This window comes from Podarcis muralis, chromosome 3 (genome assembly GCF_964188315.1).
Source record: "Podarcis muralis chromosome 3, rPodMur119.hap1.1, whole genome shotgun sequence".
In the NCBI taxonomy this organism is placed as follows: Eukaryota; Metazoa; Chordata; class Lepidosauria; order Squamata; family Lacertidae; genus Podarcis; species Podarcis muralis.
Genome location: NC_135657.1, coordinates 91,604,775 through 91,626,444, shown reverse-complemented (window position 1 = coordinate 91,626,444; position 21,670 = coordinate 91,604,775). Strand labels below are relative to the sequence as shown.

The 21,670-nt window shown below is 42.0% G+C and overlaps 1 protein-coding gene across 3 annotated transcripts in view; it reads left to right on the top strand.

The window, feature by feature from the left end:
• Nucleotides 1-21,670, top strand: part of LPIN1 (lipin 1) — a 94,305-nt gene that overhangs the window by 39,423 nt on the left and 33,212 nt on the right. For 2 of the 3 annotated variants that reach the window (XM_028722560.2, XM_028722561.2), the window contains exons 3-5: nt 18,176-18,376; nt 19,904-19,999; nt 21,207-21,532. In XM_028722560.2, the coding sequence (XP_028578393.2) occupies nt 18,176-18,376; nt 19,904-19,999; nt 21,207-21,532 (623 nt within the window). Of the gene's footprint in view, nt 1-9,169; nt 9,353-18,175; nt 18,377-19,903; nt 20,000-21,206; nt 21,533-21,670 lie in introns of those variants that run through there. The other variant, XM_028722562.2, reaches the window with a different exon arrangement.

Genomic DNA, 21,670 nt, shown 5'->3' with positions numbered 1-21,670 from the left:
GCAAAATTTACACACCATTTAGACATTATGGTGAGTATGTCAATGTTGGTGAGATCCTACAGCAATTACTCCGATTTGTGAGTTTTGTGTACAGGGCCTATTAGAGGCAACTCTTAAGCTATGGAGCTGATTAGTGAATGAAAGGGAAAGTATGGGAAAAGTACATGTGCAGGAAGCAGAAGTTCAAAGCTGCACTCCCCGACATCTCCAGCTAAAAGATATCTCGGCAGAACTGAGAAACAGCCTTGGAGACTTGGCCACCAGTCAAAACAGACATCAGTGGGCTAGACAGGGGAAATCGTGACTTTGTAAAAGCAGTGTTACATGGAAATACTCGGTCATTGTGGAAATGGCAGGGTTTTTAGAACAGAGAACGCCGGCAGTTATTGATCAGAAATTCAGCTAGAGAAAACTTGTCTGTCAAAAAGAGGCTTTTGGCTTGTGAGGCTGAACCTATTGCCAGAAATGTCTGATGAATACAAACCTTTGCCTTCCCTCTGTAAATGAATATCCTTGTGTATGAATGATTGCTAGGAAAATGATAAAGAGTCAGCAAAAAGAATCTTGAAGCGTTGCTCTGTGGGGATACAGACACAATTCCTGGGATTCTAGCTGTCCCAGAAAGCATCATTCCATACAGTCTGAGCGTTTTATTTGATAACAGAGGAATTTTGCTCCACCAGTATCTTTATATTTGGGGAGGGGGGAGCAGGACAGTGGGGGCAGGGACCCTTCCTGAATTTCAGATCATAAAAACCATAATGTAAGAATAGAACAAATGCCTTGCTGGATCAGACCAAGGTTCCATCTTCATTCAGTATCTCATCAATCTAATTTTCCCACTTTATTGTTCCAAAGCTATTGTTATTACGGGGCTTAAGGTTTCTAGCTACCGTAGATATACTCCTAACCTTTTTGGCTCACCCCAGTTGTTATGAACAAATCCAGGCTGCCCTGCGTTGATAATATTGCCATAGTAGTCAGCTAAAGTAAGATATGAAGAGAAAATTATTGCAACAAATGCTCTTAAAGCACACTAATTTTCAATTTACTGGGCCATAAAACCTTCCTGTGTTCATTCTTCTTCCCATCCATCTGAAATGGCAGCTCTACACCCACCCCTAAAAAAGAAGTCCTAAAAAAAAAAAAAAGATTACTTGCTGAATTACAGAATCATATTTTGTTCCCTTACAAATCTTACCAGAACCGAATTCAGCAATTCACCTGCTTTATGGAAGCTAATTTAAAAATAATGCCACGATGTCACTTTGTATAAGGTGCGTCTCCCCTAGTTTTTAAAGAAACAGGCCAGCAATTTTGCTCCTGTCAAAGTTAATAGCAAATCTCCCATTCATTTGAGTGGTGCAGGATTGCAACCAATTATCTTTTTTTTTAAAAAAAATAATTTTTATTAATTTTCCAAGCATATAATAAAAACAAACAATCAAACAAAACAAACAAAACATACAAACATATAAACATGTATACTTTCGTAATCTTATCTTCCTACACCTTGCTTCCCGGACTTCCCCATACCTCCCCTTTTCTGCATCCTTGTTTTTGCCTTTCTTCAGCAACCCTCCAACTGATTAATTAATTCACTTTCATTCTAATTTCCTTAACTTATTGTTTACAGCTGCAATTCTCTATTTCTTAACACCTTAACATCTCATTACACTTCAATTTTACAACAATTTTTAAGGTAAATTTTAAATTTCTTCCAGTCTTCTTCCACTGTCTCTTTCCCCTGGTCACGGATTCTGCCGGTCATCTCTGCCAGTCCCATGTAGTCAATCACCTTCGCTTGCCATTCTTCCAGAGTGGGTAGCTCTTGTGTCTTCCAATACTTTGCCAGAAGAATTCTTGCTGCTGTAGTAGCATACATAAAAAACGTCCTATCCTTCTTTGTCACCAATTGGCCAACCATGCCCAGGAGAAAAGCCTCAGGTTTTTTAGGGAAGGTCCATTTAAGAACCTTCTTAATTTCATTATAGATCATTTCCCAAAAGGCTTTAATCTTCGGGCAGGTCCACCAAAGGTGGTAAAAGGTACCTTCAGTCTCATTACATTTCCAGCATTTGTTATTGGGCAAATGGTAAATTTTTGCAAGCTTGACTGGGGTCATATACCACCTGTAAATCATTTTCATAATGTTTTCTCTTAAAGCATTGCATGCCGTAAACTTAAGACCAGTATTCCATAACTGTTCCCAGTCAGCAAACATAATGTTATGCCCAATGTCTTGTGCCCATTTAATCATAGCTGATTTCACCGTTTCATCCTGTGTATTCCATTTCAACAGCAAATTATACATTCTTGACAAGTTCTTAGTATTGGGTTCTAACAGTTCTGTTTCTAATTTTGACCTCTCCATCTGGAAACCTATTTTCCTGTCCTGTTTAAATACCTCGTTTATCTGAAGGTAATGCAACCAATCTCTTACCTTAGACTTTAATTTCTCATAACTCTGTAATTTAGACTCTTTCACCATCTTGTTCTAATATTTCACAGTATTTTGGCCATTTAGACTCCATATTAAGTTTTTTAGTCTCTTTAGCTTCCATTGGTGATAACCACCTGGGAGTTTTACTTTCCAATAGGTCTTTGTATCTTATCCAAACATTGTATAATGCTTTCCTAACAATATGGTTTTTAAAGCCTTTATGCGATTTTACCTTGTCATACCATATATATGCATGCCAACCAAATCTATTATCGTACCCTTCCAGATCCAAAATGTCTGTATTCTCAAGAAGTAGCCATTGTTTCAGCCAGCAGAAAGCTGCCGATTCATAGTAGAGTCTCAAGTCCGGCAGGGCAAACCCCCCTCTATCTTTTGCGTCAGTTAAAATCTTAAATTTTATTCTGGGCTTTTTGCCCTGCCAGACAAATTTGGATATGTCTTTCTGCCACTTCTTGAAGCAGTCCATCTTATCCAAGATCTCGAGTGTCTGAAATAAAAACAGCATTCTAGGCAATACATTCATCTTAATGACAGCAATTCGGCCTAACAAGGAAAGTCTCAATCTTGACCATATTTCTAGATCTTTCTTTACTTCTGTCCAACATTTGTCATAGTTGTCCTTAAATAGATTGCAACCAATTATCATGAATAACACAGGCATTACCTACCCTGGAAGATGCGGGTATAAAAACAGGCTGGTTCTTGGTACATAATCTGGTTTCTACTGGTTCATTAAAGCTTTTCCTGTTGTGAAGTGTTGCAAGACCTTTTACCTGAATGTGCCTGAGCACATTGCAAAGGACATCTCTATAAAATAGGCAAACTAAAACAAAACAAAAAAGAATTAGAAGTACAGGAAGCTGTCTATTTAGCTCAGTTTTGTCTACTACTCTGGCCGGCAGCAGTTATCCAGGGTCTCAGGCAGAGAATCTTGCCTGTCTGGTCTATTTTTGACCGCTGATGCCAGACCTTGATACTAGGTAGACTCTACTGCTTGCCAAACATAATGCTGTACCATTGAGCTATGTGGCCCTCTCCTGAACCATAAATGTGATTTATTAAAGTTGATTATTTACCTAGGGACAAAATTTATGGAAGCTTGCTTGCCTCCTTCTTGACAAAAGTTGTCTTCAACTTCTGCCCTCAAAAGTTGGCACGGAAAAGTTGCATTGCTGATTACTGCACGGATATTGTTGTTGTTTTAAAAAACACTGTGCTGTCCCATCCTTGTTTTGTTATTTTTATTTTTTCGATGCGTGCATGCAGCTCCTCCCTGCCTTTTGTTCCTCTGCTTTAAACAAGCGCCCCTGCCCACACACATTCCTGTGAGCTTGGATGAGAGGACATCCCTCCTCTCCTTTCCTTCCAAGATTGGCTGCGGTAGCTAGGAACGTGCATCGCCTCTCATACCGCCCGGGCCTTGTTTTTGCTTCCCTTTTACACCAGGCAAGGGAGAAGCGATTGCTCAAACGCGAAGCCAGCACGTGAAAGGGAGACACTCACAGCAACGGAAGCTGCAGGGAAATGCTTTAAAGGGTCGGCTGTCAAGCTTCCGGAACTCTCATTTATTATAATGAATTTGCCATTGATCGCGACTCCTCGTCTCTCCGCCTTTTCTTTTCACCCAGACACGTGAAAGCACGATCGTAGGTATACGTACGATCCTGTTGGAAGAGGCGTCAGTTGCAGAAACGCAAACAGGATCGTATACCCACGACCGTGCTTTCACGTGTCAAGGTTAAAAAAACCTCAACGGACTTCTGAGCACTTTGAAGAGATGTCAGTTGCAGAAACGCAAAGTGCTCATAAGTCTCTTCCTCCCCCCCCCCACTGGGTTTTTTTGGGGGGGGGCAGGTTAAGGGATAAATATGAACGTGAGAAAGCCACCATCTTCCTTATAAGCCAAGCCCCATTCAAAACCCATCCTTTTGAAATAAATATCCCTGTTTTGGGTATGTACCCTGAGAACTATTCCGTTTCCAGATCATGGGCGTAGCGAAGAGGAGAGGCGGCTCCCCCCCCCCCCAATAACTAAAAGCCAATAAAAATACATAGCAATCTGAGATTCTGCTCCCCTAACAAAAGCCCCCCCCCCAAAAAAAAATCCTGGCTACGCCCATGCTTCAGATTGGTTAAATTCCCCTTTCGAATTTAATACCAGCCTGGGGACAATGGTGTTTACGCGACACGTGCCTGGGAAACTCATGCAAACAACATTCCGAGGCCCCGCCCCCTTGCGTTCTGCCAGCAGCGCACGGATCCGCCTCCCTCTCCCCCCCCCCCCCCCGGCATCCGCGTTCGGCTGAGGACACGCCGCTCCCCGATAGGCCGCGGGAATCGCCTCAGATCCCCTCCTCCCCGCGCTGAGTCACAGCACAGCAGCCAAGCAAAAAGGCGCTCAAGGTTCTACGGGAAGGGCCCTGCCAAGGGGAGATCCCGACAGCCAACTGCAGTCAGACAGACGTCCAGCAACCATTCATCATATTTCGCCTTGATAGGCTGAAGGAGCAGTCCGACGATAAGCTCGCCACGGCTAGCCCAAGCACAAATCCATAACACCCCTTTTTTTACTTGGTCTTTTTTGTTAGGGCTGTGTCTCCTTAGAACAGTTGTTTGGGACTATAACTCCCATCATCCCTAGCTAGCAGGACCTGTGGTCAGGGATGATGGGATTTGTAGTCCTAAAAAAAACAGCTGGAAACCCAAGTTTGGGAAACTGCTAGAACTTCGATCTGAGCATGTGCAGAGTACGTCTTCTTCACTTCTTCGAGTAGCAGTTGCAAGACTGTACACACCCGGAGTATGGGTTGTGTGAGACTGTGCAAAGGAGGGTAGGGTTTTGACTGATGTGCATAGGAGAGGATTTTGGCAGGTGTAGCTTATCAGGAAGGTTTTAGACATGAAACGACTCCAGAAATTTGCAGTTCTCTGTGGCTTCTGGGATGTGCAGGTGATTCCAGGAAAGCGACTCCATTTTGAAATTAAAATATTTTACTGTACTGTAAATGCTCTTGTGGGGAAAAATATGTTATGTTTAGGTAGAAGAAAAACAACCCAGTAAATAGGATTAATGTATAGCTTTACTCCCAGTGGGGTGATATTCTGAAATCAGGAATATATATATATATATATATATATACAGTATATATATATATATATATAGGCAATGCTTTGATATTCTGGATTACGGAGCAATTTTTGTTTAAACAAATCACTTGTTTAAACAAGTCAAAAAATGCTGTCACCTTGGTCATAAAACCATTTTCATAAGTGATGCAGTTTTATTGCTTATAACCCGGAAGTCATCACAATATAAAACATGGGAGATTGACATATAACAAACGAGAAGAGAAATACAATTAAGTAAGTATAAACCAAAGTGAAGGAGCAGCACTATTTAAACTGGATTGCATCCCTTGTGATATGCAATCTATGCGCAAATGGTGCTTACTTTTAATTGCATCTATGCTGTCCTTGCATCTGTAATTTGAATATATGAATGGCAATAACTAATAATGTATATTTGATTTCAAAATATCTCATCTCATCAACCACATTCATTAATCACACATTCTATATCAAGGCTACTTAATATAGAGCCCACCAGTGTTTTGGACGACAACTCCCGTCATCTCCAGCCAGAAAGAGCAATGGTTATGCATGATGGGAGTTGTAGTCAACAACATCTGGAGGGCACCATGGTGGCTACCTCTATTCTGGACTAAAACATATTGTTATTTAGGGCTGGCACCAGACTAGAGAAGGCTCTGGGGAAATTACTTGGCAGTGAGTCATGCAATATTACTTGGCTGTGATGGCAGTGTGGGCGGTTGGGTTTATTTTTTTTTATTATTATTATTATTATTATTATTAATGTGTATACCGCCCTTCATCCGAGAATCACAGGGTGCTTTACAATATAAAACCACAAAAATACATGCTATACTAAACAAAACAATAACAGTAACCCTCCCTCCAAAATTTAAAAGGCTGTAGATTAGCCAAAGGCCTGGGAAAAGATTTAAAATTTGCACAATGTCCCCGAGTGACACAAGTTTGGGGGCATTGTGGGAAATTACGAACGACTAGATTTAGCCAGTCTGATGCTGTTCAGAGTCCAATATAAGAGGAAAAAAAGAGGTGGTTGGGAAGGTAAATTTAGCACTTCAGTTGATAACCCGATAGCTACCTAAAGATGCAAGATGCGGAAGCCAGCCCTGTTATTTGTGTCACTTGTAAATGCTACATTGGTTTATTGTTGCATTAAGCAACAGTCTGCTTAATCATGAGGTGACTGAAGTGAACTGAAAACATGACAAGTATATGTTATATATGTTCAGGTGTGTTGACATATTATACTCAAATGAAGATCTAAAACAAAACACCCCCCCTTGTGATAGCTAGAGTGCTTTCTTAAAGAGATACGTACTTGCACATCAAACATTTAAGCTACTCTGGGTTCTGGACACCCACATTTCCAGCAGTGTCCATCATGAGGACTATTTGCACGTAGGCCCAGGCTCTTAAACAAATTACAACAGTGTTTTCATATGCCAAGAACCTGATCAGTCCAGTCATCCGCCATATATTCTCTGATGATCATCCCAAACATGTTATTACTGGCCACAACAGATTAGTTTCTGGCACGAAGGACTTTTAAATTCCTTCATCTTATGTACATGCTCTCATACCAGCCCTCTGATGTTATTCCCATTTTACAGGTCAAGGAAATGTGACCAAGAAATTGCTATTTGCCAGACACGTCTGTAGGGATGCCCTCCATACTCCTAGGCCTAGGTGCGATGGAATCAGAAACTGATACCCTCCCTCGTTCACTTCTGATGCTTTAGAAACAGTTTCCCGGTTATTAGGGAGTTTCAAGGCTGCCAGCAAGTCATCAGATACCCAAGTCATAATAATCGATCCAGCCCAAGCCACCAATGTAAAATATGTGTGGTGAACATGTGGTTCTCTATGATCCTGCTGGACTCAAGACTCCAACTCCCATCAGCATGGCTAATGGTGAAGGATGATGGGAGTTGTAGTCACAAGATACCCATCCATGATGAAAGGGCCTCACTAAATAAGATGGTGGAAATTAGGACTGGATCCCTTGTTGCTTTAAATTTTCACAAATAGCTACAGGAAAGGGCCAATGCTTGTGTGCATGTGTGCACACACACAGAGTAAAAAAAATAAAATTCCTAGGTCATTAACTCCCTGTCTGAAACCCTGAGGAGCAGAAACCAGGTAATAAGCTCTCCCCCCCCATACAATCCTTTAAATAAAAATTGTTATCAGAAGCAGTATGCAAATAATTTTATGCCTCTAAATTTCACACATGGATATTAATTTTAGAACTTTAGGAAAGTGATATGTGGGTGCCATCACAAAATGGCTGGCACGTTGCGGGGTGTGTGTGCATAGATAGTAAAAAAATGGCTGCCGTTGCCAGAACACTCACAGTATATACGACCACAACAAGAGGTCAAAACAGTAATGTCTGCCTTAGTAAAAGGCAGTAAAAATGCCACTTTGTCTGAACCCACAGTGTTCTGTTCTAACCCACTTCACAGAAGGCAAGCCAATCAATTTCTCGAAGTCACATCTCAATAAAACTTTGTACTGCATACATCCTTTTTCTGCCCGGGCCCATCTTTCAAAGGCCCTGAATTCTCACCCCTCCCCAACCCCTGAATCCTCCATTTTTTTGGATGGTGGCATTCAGTTAGAATGGCCTTCTTTTCTTTTCTATACTGGTGCCATCTAATTAGGACTGTAGACTAGAGACAACATGGAAGAGTTCTAATTGGACCGTCTGCTGGTAATTTCCCGTAAGAACTGCTCTTCCCCTTCTCTCCAGTCTGCTGACCAAATGTGCTTTTTAAAAAAGCGCCCAAGCATTTTAAAGAGTTGAAGATGACATGCCCCTTAACATTTGTGCACGCTGAACTGTATTTTGTGAATCTGACACATGGCAAACTGCAAGTGTCAAATTCACAAGAGTGCTTCCGGCAATTTAAGCCGGAAGATTTAACCCTGAGAAAGGCAACTTGAGACATAGTGATCCTTATGTGGATGAGACCCATCTCTCTCTCTCTCTCTCTCTCTCTCTCTCTCTCTCTCTCTCTCTCTCTCTCGGCTCTATTTCAGTTTGTACGAATTGAAAAATAAAAATAAAAAAATCCGCAAACGACCGCTCTTACAGGATCCGAAACCGCCGTGACAGACGTAACACACTCGCCATTTCGTTTAATGACCAAAACCCTGCTTGCTCTTTCAGATTGCAACCCAGAACCTCTGATTTTAACTCTTGCAAAGCTTTCTGTGTCTATTTTATTAGGGTAACAACCCACCTGCATTTTGGTGCGATTTCGCAAGCGACAGACGGTTTTGCCACTGTTTTCAATGCTTGCCTCTCAAAAATCCCCATGAATTTACCGTGCTAGTTTGGGCCTGCCTATTGTGGTCTATGGCTTGCAGCAAACTCCTATCTACACCTGCAAGATTTGGCTGGAGTGGGGTCAGAAGTGGGGCAAATATAGGAAGATGCTTCCGGTAGATCTAGCCTTGGGTCACCATAACCATAGCTGTTGCGATGGATGTCCTGATTCCTCCTTGGTCCCCCTTCCTGCCTCCCTTCTCGAGGTCCCTCCCACAAGGCGGTTACCAGGCTGCCTATGTGGGATGAATTGACATTGCTGCAGCAGCCTGTTTGCATACAAAGCAAGGCTCTGGCCGGTGCTTGACCTGCCACTGCCTAGCTAGCCTCATCCGAAGCCCTTCATTGCTGCGGAGGAGAAGAGCAGTGGCAAGGCAGCTATCTCTCTGCCTCCCTTGGGGAAAGTTGCTGATGTTTCTCACGGTTGACAGACGGTGCAAGGACAGGTATAAAGCCGATGAAGGATTTGGGGGGCAGGCGGGGGCAAGTTAAGGAGATGGGTTAAGTATTGGGGGAAATAGTACTATTGTGGCAATTCTGTAGGCCGCTGGATTTTTACCTGCACAATGTTTTGCTTAAGATAGTTGCAATGTTTAAGCTTGGGGACAAGCGCCCCTTTGTCTCATGCTGTCTTGTTTTTTGCCTAAACTGAGTCCTTCTGGAAAAGTACACGTTTGTCCACCAAATCTCTCCGCCACATATGTATTGGATATTAATCTGCATTTTAGCAAGAGCTCGCGTCCTAAAATAGCCGCAGTGGGTGAAGTGGCCTTTCCCCTGGTTCTCTGGGTTGATGACTTACAATGACTTATTGAGGGGTATGTGGCGGCAAAGGCTCTGATGCAAGGCAGTGGGGGGTGGGAAGAAAGATGTGAGTATCCTTTTGAGCATGCCTATGGTGGCAAGTGGCAAAAAAAATTGCAAGGCCTGGCATAGATTTTAGGCCTCTCTGGAGCCTCGTTGGCGAGAAGAAAAGGGTTAAATGTGAATTCAGACACTCTGTCTCTTGTCTTCCTGTTTGCTAAATTGCTGTCTTGTGTAAAAAGACAGGCTCTTTTGGCCTCGGGAATGGAGAGTTGTGTGACCATTTTGAAGTTTAAAATCAGGTTTTGTAGCAGTTGTTGTTGATCTGTGAAACCCGGCTAAAAGAATGTGTTGTACTGCCACTTTTTTTTGTCTCCTCTTTATCTTTGCTAGTGCATATTCTGTTTTATTGCACAATTGTCTGATACAGATGTGCTTAGACAGTGTTGCTAAACCCAATGTTATTTGTGGGTTTTGAACCTCCGAGCTATATATTCACTCCCATTTACTTTTAAACAGTGCTTTTTGTCCTGGGGTACGCATACCCAGAAACATTTTGTGACTCTAAGTTTGGCCTCATTGAGGGGCAGTATTTCAAAATGAGTAGGAAAATGAGAGTACCCCTAAACAGTTTTTTTTTTTAGAAAAAAAGCACTGCTTTTAAATACCTTTTGTTTGGCTTCAAACAAGAGAGACTTCGTGTTTCACACACATACACATACATGCACATACTTGTTTATCAGTATTATAAAAAGGGATGTACGTAATCAAAGCCTCTTTAGCCCTTAGGTGAGGGATTGTTGCCAACAGTTCTAGTATAAAGTCAACTAAAATATTTCGGCATGGTCCCCCTAAAGTTGTCCCATTGACTTCATTTGGAACACACTTAATTTAACTGTTGAAATCAGTGGAACTTTTTGTTTTTAAGTGCTTACCTTTGATTGGAAATCCCCTTTTTTCCTTTTGGGAAAATTCATGTAGAACTTGGAGATAATTTAATTTGAAAAACATTACCGTTTCCTGAATAAATCATTTGCTTCTCACTGAGGAAAAAGAAAAACAGGGATAAGATACCCTTTTCAGATTCTATGTTTTAATTCATTTGTTTATATTGAAATAAATTAAACCACATTAATTGGATGGTACATATATAATAAATTATCATCATTAGACTGGCCCCCTTTTTCATAATGAAAATTGAAATAGGGATGCTTTTTCTGTATTTTAGAGACAAGTTCCACTGGAACCAATGGGGCAAGTTAATGGCAACTGTCATATCCTGTTGAGAGTCTGTGGTTAGACTGGGGGAGATAAGGTTCAAAGTTTACTGGATTGTTAGTTACAGTACTGTCCTGTCCTGCAAACTGACACAGCTGAGAGAGTTGTTGACATCAGAAGAATTCTATTGGTCAATCTGGAATGCCGTGAACTCTGGTTTTTGAATCTCGTGCTTTGATTTTTACCGTAAATAGAGTTTCTCATGGGAGATCCAGCAGGGCAGAATTCAGAAAGAATCACTACTACAAAAGCCATTTAAAGAAAAGAATTGGGGAACTGTCTTTGATGGACTGTGCTCCTGTTTTCCATTCCAAATGTATTTATTTAACCATTTTTTTGTGGGTTTGGAGTGGCCTTCTTTGTGCACTCAAATATGACTAAACAACGCACAAAGAGCTCTTTTGGAAGCACTTGGGACCGTTAGGGGATTTTGAAAATGTTAGTAATTTCAACCATGCCCATACATGCTTTAAAGGTTGTTTTATCACATTGGTAAACAAAGGCAAATATTTGGACAACGGCATTCTTGCTTGATACATGTTTTGGCGTTAGAAATGGAACTGTGCAGAAGTCATCTGGGATCTTTACAAAGTTCTTTCAGGTGCATAACTGGTCTTCCTTTATCAGCAGTGTTAAGGCTTGTGGCACATCATCATAAACAGGGCAAAGGCATGCTTAGAAATAAGATAGAAATTAATTTCAGGCGTGAATAATTTGTGATTGCGGGTCCTGAGCTTTCCTCCTGGGGAACATCCTTTGCTGGAAAAGTATCTTTTTCCTTTGGCATTGACTTTTGTCTCTCTCTTCTTAAGCCATCAGAATGAAACACTCCCTCCCACAGTTAAGAAAGTGTATGCCATTTGTGAGGATGAATTGGGCAGGAAAATGGGGCCAGGCTATGAGGGGTGGGGTCCTGCATACTGGTGGGTCCTATGAATTATTCAAGTTCTCCACTTGTTTAGGTATGCTCTTTCTATTCTGTTTTGTTCTATGGAAAGGGCGACTGAAAGCAAAGTGCTTTTTATCTGTCACATTATCTATGATTGTATTTCTAAATTCCAGACACACCCCTTATTTAACCGCTGGAAAATAAACAGACTAATAATGTCTCATTGAAAAAAAATATCTTTCTTTTAAGAAGTGCTATTGTTCCCCCATGGAGCTGTCAGCTCTCTCTGAAAACGGAAACTGTTTATTCAAAGTGAGGAGACAGTGGCAATTTCAAGATTTCTTACCCTTTCTTGTAAATTGAAGAGCATCCAGTTTGCTTTAGGAAACAAAAGCAGCTTTAGGAAAACGATTCCCAGATCTTCTGCTTTTCTGCCTGTCCTCGGTATTTCTGCATGTCGGAATAGTAAAAGCACTTCCATGCTATGCTTCAATTAGTTGCTTCATCTTTCACACAAATTGTGTTTATTCTGACATCTGAATCTGGCTTGTAAATTTACTAGCCAAGCCAGGGCTGCAAACCATGGTTTCCTGGATCATTTGTAATGGCAAACTATGGTTTGTACCAAACAGGACTAATTTAAATCAGAATGTGTGAGAAGAGTGGCTGTGGCTTATCGACAAACCATGGTTCAGCTCTCCACCTGAACCGAACCCATGTAATAAAATCAGTTTTCTTACCATGTAATGGTGTGGAAAGATGCTTTACACAGCACTGTCATGTTGTGTGTGTATTTAGGGGGAGGCATGTATCTCAGTCACAGAGCACATATTTCGGATGCAGAAAGTGCCAGATTTTATTCCTGCCATCTCCAGTTAAAAGGATCAGGTTAGCAAATAGTGGGAAAGACAGCTGCCTGAAGCTCTGGAGAGCCAGTTCCAGTCAGAAAACATGGACAAATAGCCTGGCCAGACGTAATGCAGTTCCCCATGTCCCATGTAACCAGCCAGCATAGTATAGAAGATCATTGGATGACGTCTTCGAAGGACTGCCTTCTCATGACATGAGCTTGCCCGCCCACTGCACTATTCCTCAAAAGCCTTGATCTGTTTCCCACTGCCATCAGAGGTTCAACTGGATGATAATGCATGACAGAATCTTTTTGGTTGTGGCACCCAGATTACAGAACTCCTTTACCCAGGAAGCCTGGTTGGCCCCCTCCTTTTTGGCTTTTCGGCGTCTGGTAAATATTTTTCTGCTTTGCAAAGTTCCTGTTTTGGATTCTCTAAAGCTTTTCTGGTCCCCTTTGTGGAACTGTATTTTAGGTGGCTCGAGATATTTTTTTTAGTTCGTTGTTCATCTTGTAGTTTTAGTTATGATGTTTTAGGCTGATGATTTAAGCTGTTTTGGGGAGGCTAAAAGGCAGACCCCAAATGATCTTGTAAATAGTAAGTAAAACAATGTCAGTTAATTTCTGTAGGTCGGTCTTGTTATCTGGTGATTTTTATCCTAAAGCCTGAGTGAAGAGGGCAGAACAAACCATTGAGAAGATCTCAAAAACCATATTGTGTCATTTTATAAATTACAAAAAGAGGAAGAGAACAGTATGGTTCTTTCAGTGGGGTCCCATTTTTTCACTGGAGACCGCTGCTCTAAAATGTATCAAGCTATGTGCATTATCTTGTTCATCACTTTTGATAACAATGCTCACAAATTTACATTGTTGTATTTCGGGTCTAAACCTTTTCTAAACATACTTTGTGAACGCTGTGAGTTTGAACGAAGCAGCTATTATGGTGGATACTGTCAAGGCATGCAGCATTTAATCATAATTTTGAAAATACTCACCCAGGGAATGTTCAGAATGAAACATTTCCTTCCCTTCTGCATGGCTTTCTGAATTGTGGATAGATTTATGCTTAATCAGCTTTATTGGCAAAGAAAAGCATATAGGATAAACACAATTCAGAAGACTTGTAGAGGAGTTTGTGTTTAATAATGCAAGCAACATTGATTTTGTGGAAAGAAAACCCAAGAAAGAGAGAGTGGTGGTCACAGACTAGCACAGAGTTAAGGATATTATTATCTTGCTCTTTCATTCTGACTGGGTTTTGCTATGTATGTTGGGGCAGCTGTAACCATTGATGTGACTGCCCTTACATTTAGGAGAATTCTGTGTGCCTCAGCCACACAGTGAAAGGGAGACTGTTAAGGGAGCCAAGGTTGTAGGCATGCTGTCAAAAGTACCAAGCAAAAGTGGGTTGGCAGGTCCTTTGAGAGGAGGTCTGCACAACTTGTGATCCACATATTAATGACTGGAGAACTCTTTCCTTCCTGATTAGTTTTTGTCCCATGTTGTATCTGTTTTTTAAACATCTTATTTTGAACTATAGCCCTTCTCCCTCATGTCTGCTCTTGCTTGCTGTTCTTATTAACAAAATAATAATATTCCTCTCCCCACAAAAGCTCTGTTGTGATCTGCCAAGCAATATACGGCAGGCCACCACGAGTTTTTATAAGCTCCATAATTTACCAAACAGTGGCTGCGGAATTAGGGTTTTCCAGCTGCTCCCTGGTTGCAATACATGGTTTGTGGGTCGCATTTGATTCTATAAACATTCTCAAATAAACTTATTCTACAGAATTTCTGAGTATCCATTTTTATGCTGAAGGTGCACAGACTTATTGCTGGCCTTCTGTAACACATTAGAACTTTCACATTTTATCTGCTAAAGTGTGAAGCTGTTTTTATAACTAAATCAGACCAGTGGTCTTTCTTGCTCTTGCTCCTGGGGATGGAGCCCAGGGCTTCAATCTGCATAGAAAGAAAGCATGTGATGATCTATTGTGCCACGACGCCTTTTCAGTGCAAGAGATAAGGACAGGCTAATCTACCGTATTTTTCCATGTATAAGACGATGCCTTTTGCTAAAAAAAAAAAGAAAAGAAAAAAAGAAAGGCAAAAACTGGGTGTCGTCTTATACACAGATAGTGAATGCAGAGGGGGGACGTGCAATTAATGGCAGCAGCAAGCAGGAGATTGGCTGCGGTGATTGGGTGGGTGATTGGTGACTGCGACAAGGCCTGCTGGCGATTGGCTGTGGCTGCGGCAATTGGGCAGACAATTGGCGGCTGCGGCAAGGTGTGTGATCGGCAGTGGCTGTGGCAAGCGATCGGCAGTGGCGGGCAGGCGGGTGAGCAATTGGCGGAAGTGACCTCCCCCCCCCCCAAAGCTAAACAACTTAATTTCTTAATTTTGGGTGAAAAAAAATTGGGGGCATCCTGTACATGTGAAAATACGGTATGTCACTTCCAGACCGTTGCTATTCAGGTTGCACAACTGAAGCAGAGTTGGCATCCTTTCACAACAAACCCCCTTCCCCTCCACCCCATTTCTGTAGTAAGGAAAGTGACCGGAAAATGAGCTGGAAACCAATTGCTTGGTGCAACAATACCATACAACTTCCCTGCAAACAAACCAGAGAATGAATGTTCAATAAACAACCAAGGAGGTATAATCTCCCCATGCACTTTGTTCAAAAACATATATGTTCACAGGTGTGTGGAAGGGATCCTAGGAATGTATTACAGGTCACTGGCTCATTGGAATACAGGGAGAAGATGCTACTGTTAAGGACTGATTCTCATCCCCTCTCCCCAAGTACTGAAAATATGAAATATGAAAAAATGTGAACGAGAAACAGGGACCAACTTGTCTTTGCAAACATTCATTTGGGAGCCTGAACTGCTTGTGGCTTCTTGTTGAGTGCTGTTTTCGTGGCAAACGACCACGTGTGAGGAAAGTCCTCAAGTTGCAAGAAGCTTTTCCATGCACAACTTCTTTCAGGTGATGGCCGAAACATCCCTCCCTGATTTTACAGAGCAAATTCCGTAGCTTACGCATTGTGTGAAGAAGTACTTTCTTTCAATTGGAAATTTAAAGAGAAACCCTAGATAGAAATGTAGGTTGCAGGCTGACAGAATGCAAGTAGCACTATATTTTACTGAGTTGGTTTGGTTTATTATTAGCACTCCTGCTCTTGAGGTACCAGCAGGCAGGCTTTCTAGGATCAAACAGAACAAAATGTGTCATGTAGACCACATACAGTCTCCTTAGGAATTGGGGAACGTTCCTGGGGACTTGAATATTTCACCGAGAGCTAATGCTTACTTCAGCAAGTTGCAAATGCAGTTTTAGCACTCACATTCTCTGTTCCCAGCACCCCTGACGCTTGATTGGCATTTACCATGGATTGAGCCTTTAGTGTGGCAGCCTTTGTGTGCTCTGTGGAACTCCTTGCCAGTAGAGGTTTGGCAGGAACCGCTCCTCCCTTCTTTGAGGCAACTTTTGAAAACTTAGGTTGTTTCAACAGGCCTTCGATTTATGAACATTCTCTCTTTAACCAATCAATATTTCACTGGTGTTTTATTGATGTTTCTTATGAAGTTTTCATGGATACTTTTGTTGATTTTATTCATATTTGTTGTATGCCACTCTGGTATGTGAAACAAAGATACAGAATTAAGCTTTGGCTGGGATTCTCGTGGATCTATTATAACCATTAGGAGAAAGCTAATTTTGTAAATGACTCTTGTTAGTCTCTCTCTTTTTAAAAGCAAATAGCAAAACATTTCTGCTATTCCAACCTGCTGTGTTGTGTGTATTGGCAGAGCTGTGCTTTTTGTGTGTTTGTGTGGTGGGGGTAGGGTTCCCAGCCAGATTTTGATAATTATCATGACTGCTGTTTCCATTGTTTTTTCATGTGCTCCCTTCTATTCTGTTTTATGATGACGTTTGTTGGTTTCAATTTATATTGTGTTCTATCCTACCCTGGTATCGCACTGCGATGAAGCTTGGGTTAGAAATATTTTTAGTTAATAACAAAATCATCTCAACCTAACAGGTGGGCCACTACAGTGACCCTCACTCTGCAGATGGGGAGGCGAAAGGCTGAGCGGTCCTTTCTTCCAGAAAGGAGCCCTGTACACTGGACGGTATTCATATTTGTTTCCCTCACAACATCACTGTGAGGTAGATTATTTTAGGATTTAAAGACTGCTCAGAGATCTTGCAGCGATCTTTGTAACTGAGCAGAAATTTGGATCCAGGTCTCTCAAGACTTGCGCTCTAATCTCATGGATTTACTTAGAGCTACCTAAATGTTTCAACCAGAGACCTAAGTGAGTTAATGGTTGTGGTGAGATGTGAATCTGGGACTAACTGGCTCACGTTCCTCTGCTTGAAGCTTCATGCTATGCTGGGGCATTTCTGGGCAGCTCTTGAGGAATGTGGATGTTGTCTTTTTAACTTTCCATTGCTTATTACGTTGCCAAATATCTTAACATGCTGAAATGTCAAGGCCGTTCAGTAGACTTGGATTGATTTTAAGAGCAGTGCTATCAGCTGTGAGCCCGTCTTAAGCTGAAATCCTGTACACACTTCCCTAGGAGTAAGTTACGTTGTAGACTACAACCCAAGGGCCACATTATTTTCTGGTCAACTTTTTAGGGGCCACCTGACCAGGAGCAGGTGAGGTTACCGACGAAAGCGAACAGAGCAAGTACTGAATCTTACCTGTTTGTAGGCTAGTTCCACCCAACACACTCTAGCCTGCAAACAAGAGGCATGACTGGAGTTTCAGGACACATTCGAGGCATGCGAAAACACTTAATAATAATAATAATAATAATAATAATAATAATAATAATAATAAATTTTATTTATATCCCGCCCTCCCCAGCCGAAGCTGGGCTCAGGGCGGCTAACAACAATCAAAATAATCCGACATTCTAAAAACATTCATTATAAAATTAATTAAAGGAGGGTGTGAGGCCTAGGGTGGTGAGAGGTGTGGCTCAGGAAAACAGGAGGAAATCTGATTGCCACAGAAGTCAGCGCTTTCAACCAGCGCAGAGACAAGAGAGGAGGAGTGCCAAAGAAGTGTCATCTGTGGCAATTGGGTTTTCTTCCTCTGTCCATTGGGGCAGATCTGGGGGTGAGAGATGAAACCGTAAGCCTTTATCTCTGATGCCATTCTCCAAGAGATCTTGTGAGAAATCCAGTGGCTCACCAGAAAACTTTGGGCAGGGAAACTCCACACTCCTGTGGGAAGCCAGTAAGCTAACCAGTACTCCTCATGGGGGTGTGTGTGTGTAGGATTTGGCCCAAGAGCCTTCCAGAGTCACCTTAGGTTGTTTTATAGAATATTTTTGGTCTCTTATTTTCTGCAGTTGCCAAATGGTCTTAATGTGTCCATCCAGATTCTGATGCTTCCCTCTGTCCTGTTTTCCTCTCCAGGCACAAACCATGAATTACGTTGGGCAGTTAGCAGGCCAAGTCTTTGTGACTGTGAAGGAGCTCTATAAAGGATTAAATCCCGCCACGCTGTCTGGGTGCATAGATGTCATCGTTGTCCGCCAGCCTGATGGGAACCTCCACTGTTCGCCTTTCCACGTGCGCTTTGGAAAGATGGGAGTTCTGCGTTCGAAGGAAAAAGTGGTAGGGGGACAGAAGATGTCTTGACATCCTTTTTGTTTTGTCAGTAGCTCCTTCTTCACACAATATATTGTGCTGGGGGCAGGGATGTTTTCATCCTATGCACTTTCAGGACCACACCTGATGATACATTGCATGCACAGTGATGTGTGTTAGTGGTTACTAGAACCACTTCAGCTCAGGCCCCATGACAGCTCCCAGTGGGCCTTGCTGGCTGAGCGCTGGAAGATGTTGTCTCAGCAAAGGCCCAGAGTCATTTGAAAACTTAAGAAGGCCAGTCAAGGTCTTCTCTTCCAGTGGCTTCCCCCAGCCCACCAGGAGGGTTGGCTGAAGCCCTTCAAGGGCACATATAACATACTCCTGCAGGACTGTGGATCAGGAGAAGCTGTAGGAGAGTCACCACCAGAGTTGAGGCATGATGGAAGAGCCATGCCCTTAGGCTGGGGTAATGTAGAAGGTGGTGCTCAGTATGGTGACTTGTGAGTCATCTGAGTTTGAGTCCTTCTCATGGAGACACTAAGATGTAGGTGCAGAGACAGTGCAGTGCATATATCTGTAGCTGTGGGGTCCCTGTTCCAGACTGGGATAGCAGCTTCCTTTCTGGGCAAATGGTCGCTTTGACCGGGGTGGGGGACATTTCCATCAAGAAGTGTTAGATCCTCCTCCCCAATCTTCCTCACACTGCAGTCCCAGTCTCAAATTTCCACCCCCAGCTGCCATGGTAAAAAGGAAAGCACAGGCAAATGTCATTGTGCAAGTTAATGTATCATCTGCTTTGGCCCTCTGGGCAGATCTGTGATGCATGTTCTGGACTCCCCAGAAAAGAACTATGGGAACTAGAATTTTGTGTCCTCAGCACTTTCACCAAACAACAAAACCCAGGGAGGTGGTAATTATTGTGTGTCAGATGGATTGTTTGCTCACAGATTGGGTTTTTGTTTTTTGTTTTATCACTGGTAAGGCCACTGTTTATTTACAATACTGAGCCTATCAATGGACAACATATCACCTTAAGCACTTTTATATTTTTAATAGGGATTCGGTGGGCTTAAGCTTATCTCTTTCGCTGTTGAAAATGTCACTTAAAATTGCTTATTCGGAGTTCAGTGGCTCCTGGGACCAGGAAGCTGGTTGATGCTTAACTTTCGTTAGATCAGGCACACGCCACTGTGAGGTGTTGCATATGAAGATCACCTGAGAAGTTCCCTGCTTCAAATTGTACCCTAGCTATGAACTTGCTAGATAGATGTCCTTTGACAAACCTCTATTTTCTCCCTCTCAGCACCTGCCCCCCCCAAAAACCATGAAATATGGGGATAATAGTACTGATGTCCCTTACAGGGCTGCTGTAAAGGGTTGCGAGATAATGTGAAGTACTTTCATCACTTGAAAAACCTTATATAAATGTTAACTAGGATGATGTGAATTAGCCCTTTTCACAGATATAAGAGAATGTTCATTCACACGCTAACTCTTCAGTGCTCTGCAGTGAAATTATACGTTTGTTCAAAAGTCTTTTGCCCTCCCTAGGTTGACATAGAAATCAATGGAGAATCTGTGGATTTGCATATGAAATTAGGGGACAACGGAGAAGCATTTTTTGTAGAGGAAACTGGTGATGACCAGGTAAGATGAAGCTCCACTTCCCAAACATCTTTCGTTTCTGATAAATTATGGTTACAGCGCAACATCTGTAGTGGATCGTCAGACCCCAAGACTGCTATGCCTTTAAGAGATCCATTATAGGGAGAAGGCTGCTAGACCTGATTTCATTTGCAGATCTCTATTTCTTGCACCTTTCAAGACTTGATTTACACACAGTGACAGATGGAGGAAGAGGGTGGATGGCAAAACCTAAAGGCCACTTCACATGACCCCATTATTTCTGTAGTGATTCCATTTGTTGCTGTTTGCATGTAGCTGTCATTAAATGGAACGTTTCCCCATCTGATTGTTTCTTCCTCACCTGCTGGCAGTATTCATTGGCAGAGGAAAACTTGGATATTGTGAGACTGCTGGCTGTATAATTGATGGTTACCTGTTTGTGTGAACTGGCTGTTTTTGGTAGCAAGGCATTCATTGGCTTAGCTGATTTGCCTAAAGCCAAGGTGATTGGATTTCCATTACTTTCCTGATCTGTGCCTCTGAGCATGCTTTCCCCAAAAGGAAAAAATAAAATAAAAAATCAAGCAGGGCTTCCATGTTCCTGCTGCAGAACTAGTCAGTGCAAGAGTATATAGCTTAGTCCCTCTGCACAGAGGAAGGAACCAGTTCCAGGAAGGGGAGCCCATTCTGGCACGTGGGACAGCTCTTGACAGTTCCATAGCACGTATCTTGCATTGATTTCATGATTGATGTTGCTATCTTATATATACTTATTTAGTCCAAAGGGAAGCACTTCCATAAAAGCATTGTGAGAAAGGATTCAGCTACATTAGAAAAAAACGAACAAAAAAACCCAATGATTTGAATGTGTTATAAAAATGCAGCACCAGTTGGCACCAGAGAGCACAAAACTTTTCAATAGTGTTTTTACATAGGTTTCCCCCCCTTTTGTTACAACAATTTAATTTCTAACTTTTTTATAGCGTTTCCCACCCCCTACATGTAGATCCACCCAAATAGCCTAAATGAAGCCTTATGCTTTGTAAAATTTGAAAGAGCTGCAAGGTATTTACAAAAGCTTAACTTATGTGAAGCTTGAGGTACATTTTGGGGCATATGTGTGTGTGTGATGAAGGGATAGATTAATCTTCACAAATGTCAATGGAAATGAAATAAAGAATATCAAGGGGAATAAGACGCTGTTTTGTCTCCTCCCTCTTTTTTCTAGGAAGCAATTCCGTACCACTTGGCTACATCTCCCATTCTTACGGAGGGAACAGCCCTCATGGAGTTACAGCTGAAGAGAAACTCTGTGGACAGGATAAGAAACATGGACACTGGAAGCAGTTCACAGCTACCAAACTCTGTTTCTTCATCCGCTGTTGAGCCCACTTCTAGTTGTTCTGTGAAGAAAAGGAGGAAACGTAGAAGGAGATCTGCCCACAAAATAGACACTTCAAAAAGAGATGAAAATGACGATACCACTGAAGATGAAAACATGTTCCCTATAGAAATCAGTTCCGACGAAGAAAATGAGCTTTTAGACAATACAAGGTATTGATCCTGCTTAAACTCGGAGAAGCGATTTATTCAGAGGCATTAATGTTCTTTAGGCAAATACCTATGAAAAGACGTCGTGTGGATTTCCTGCAGCATGAGAATGATTGGATACATATGGATTTTATTCTGGAC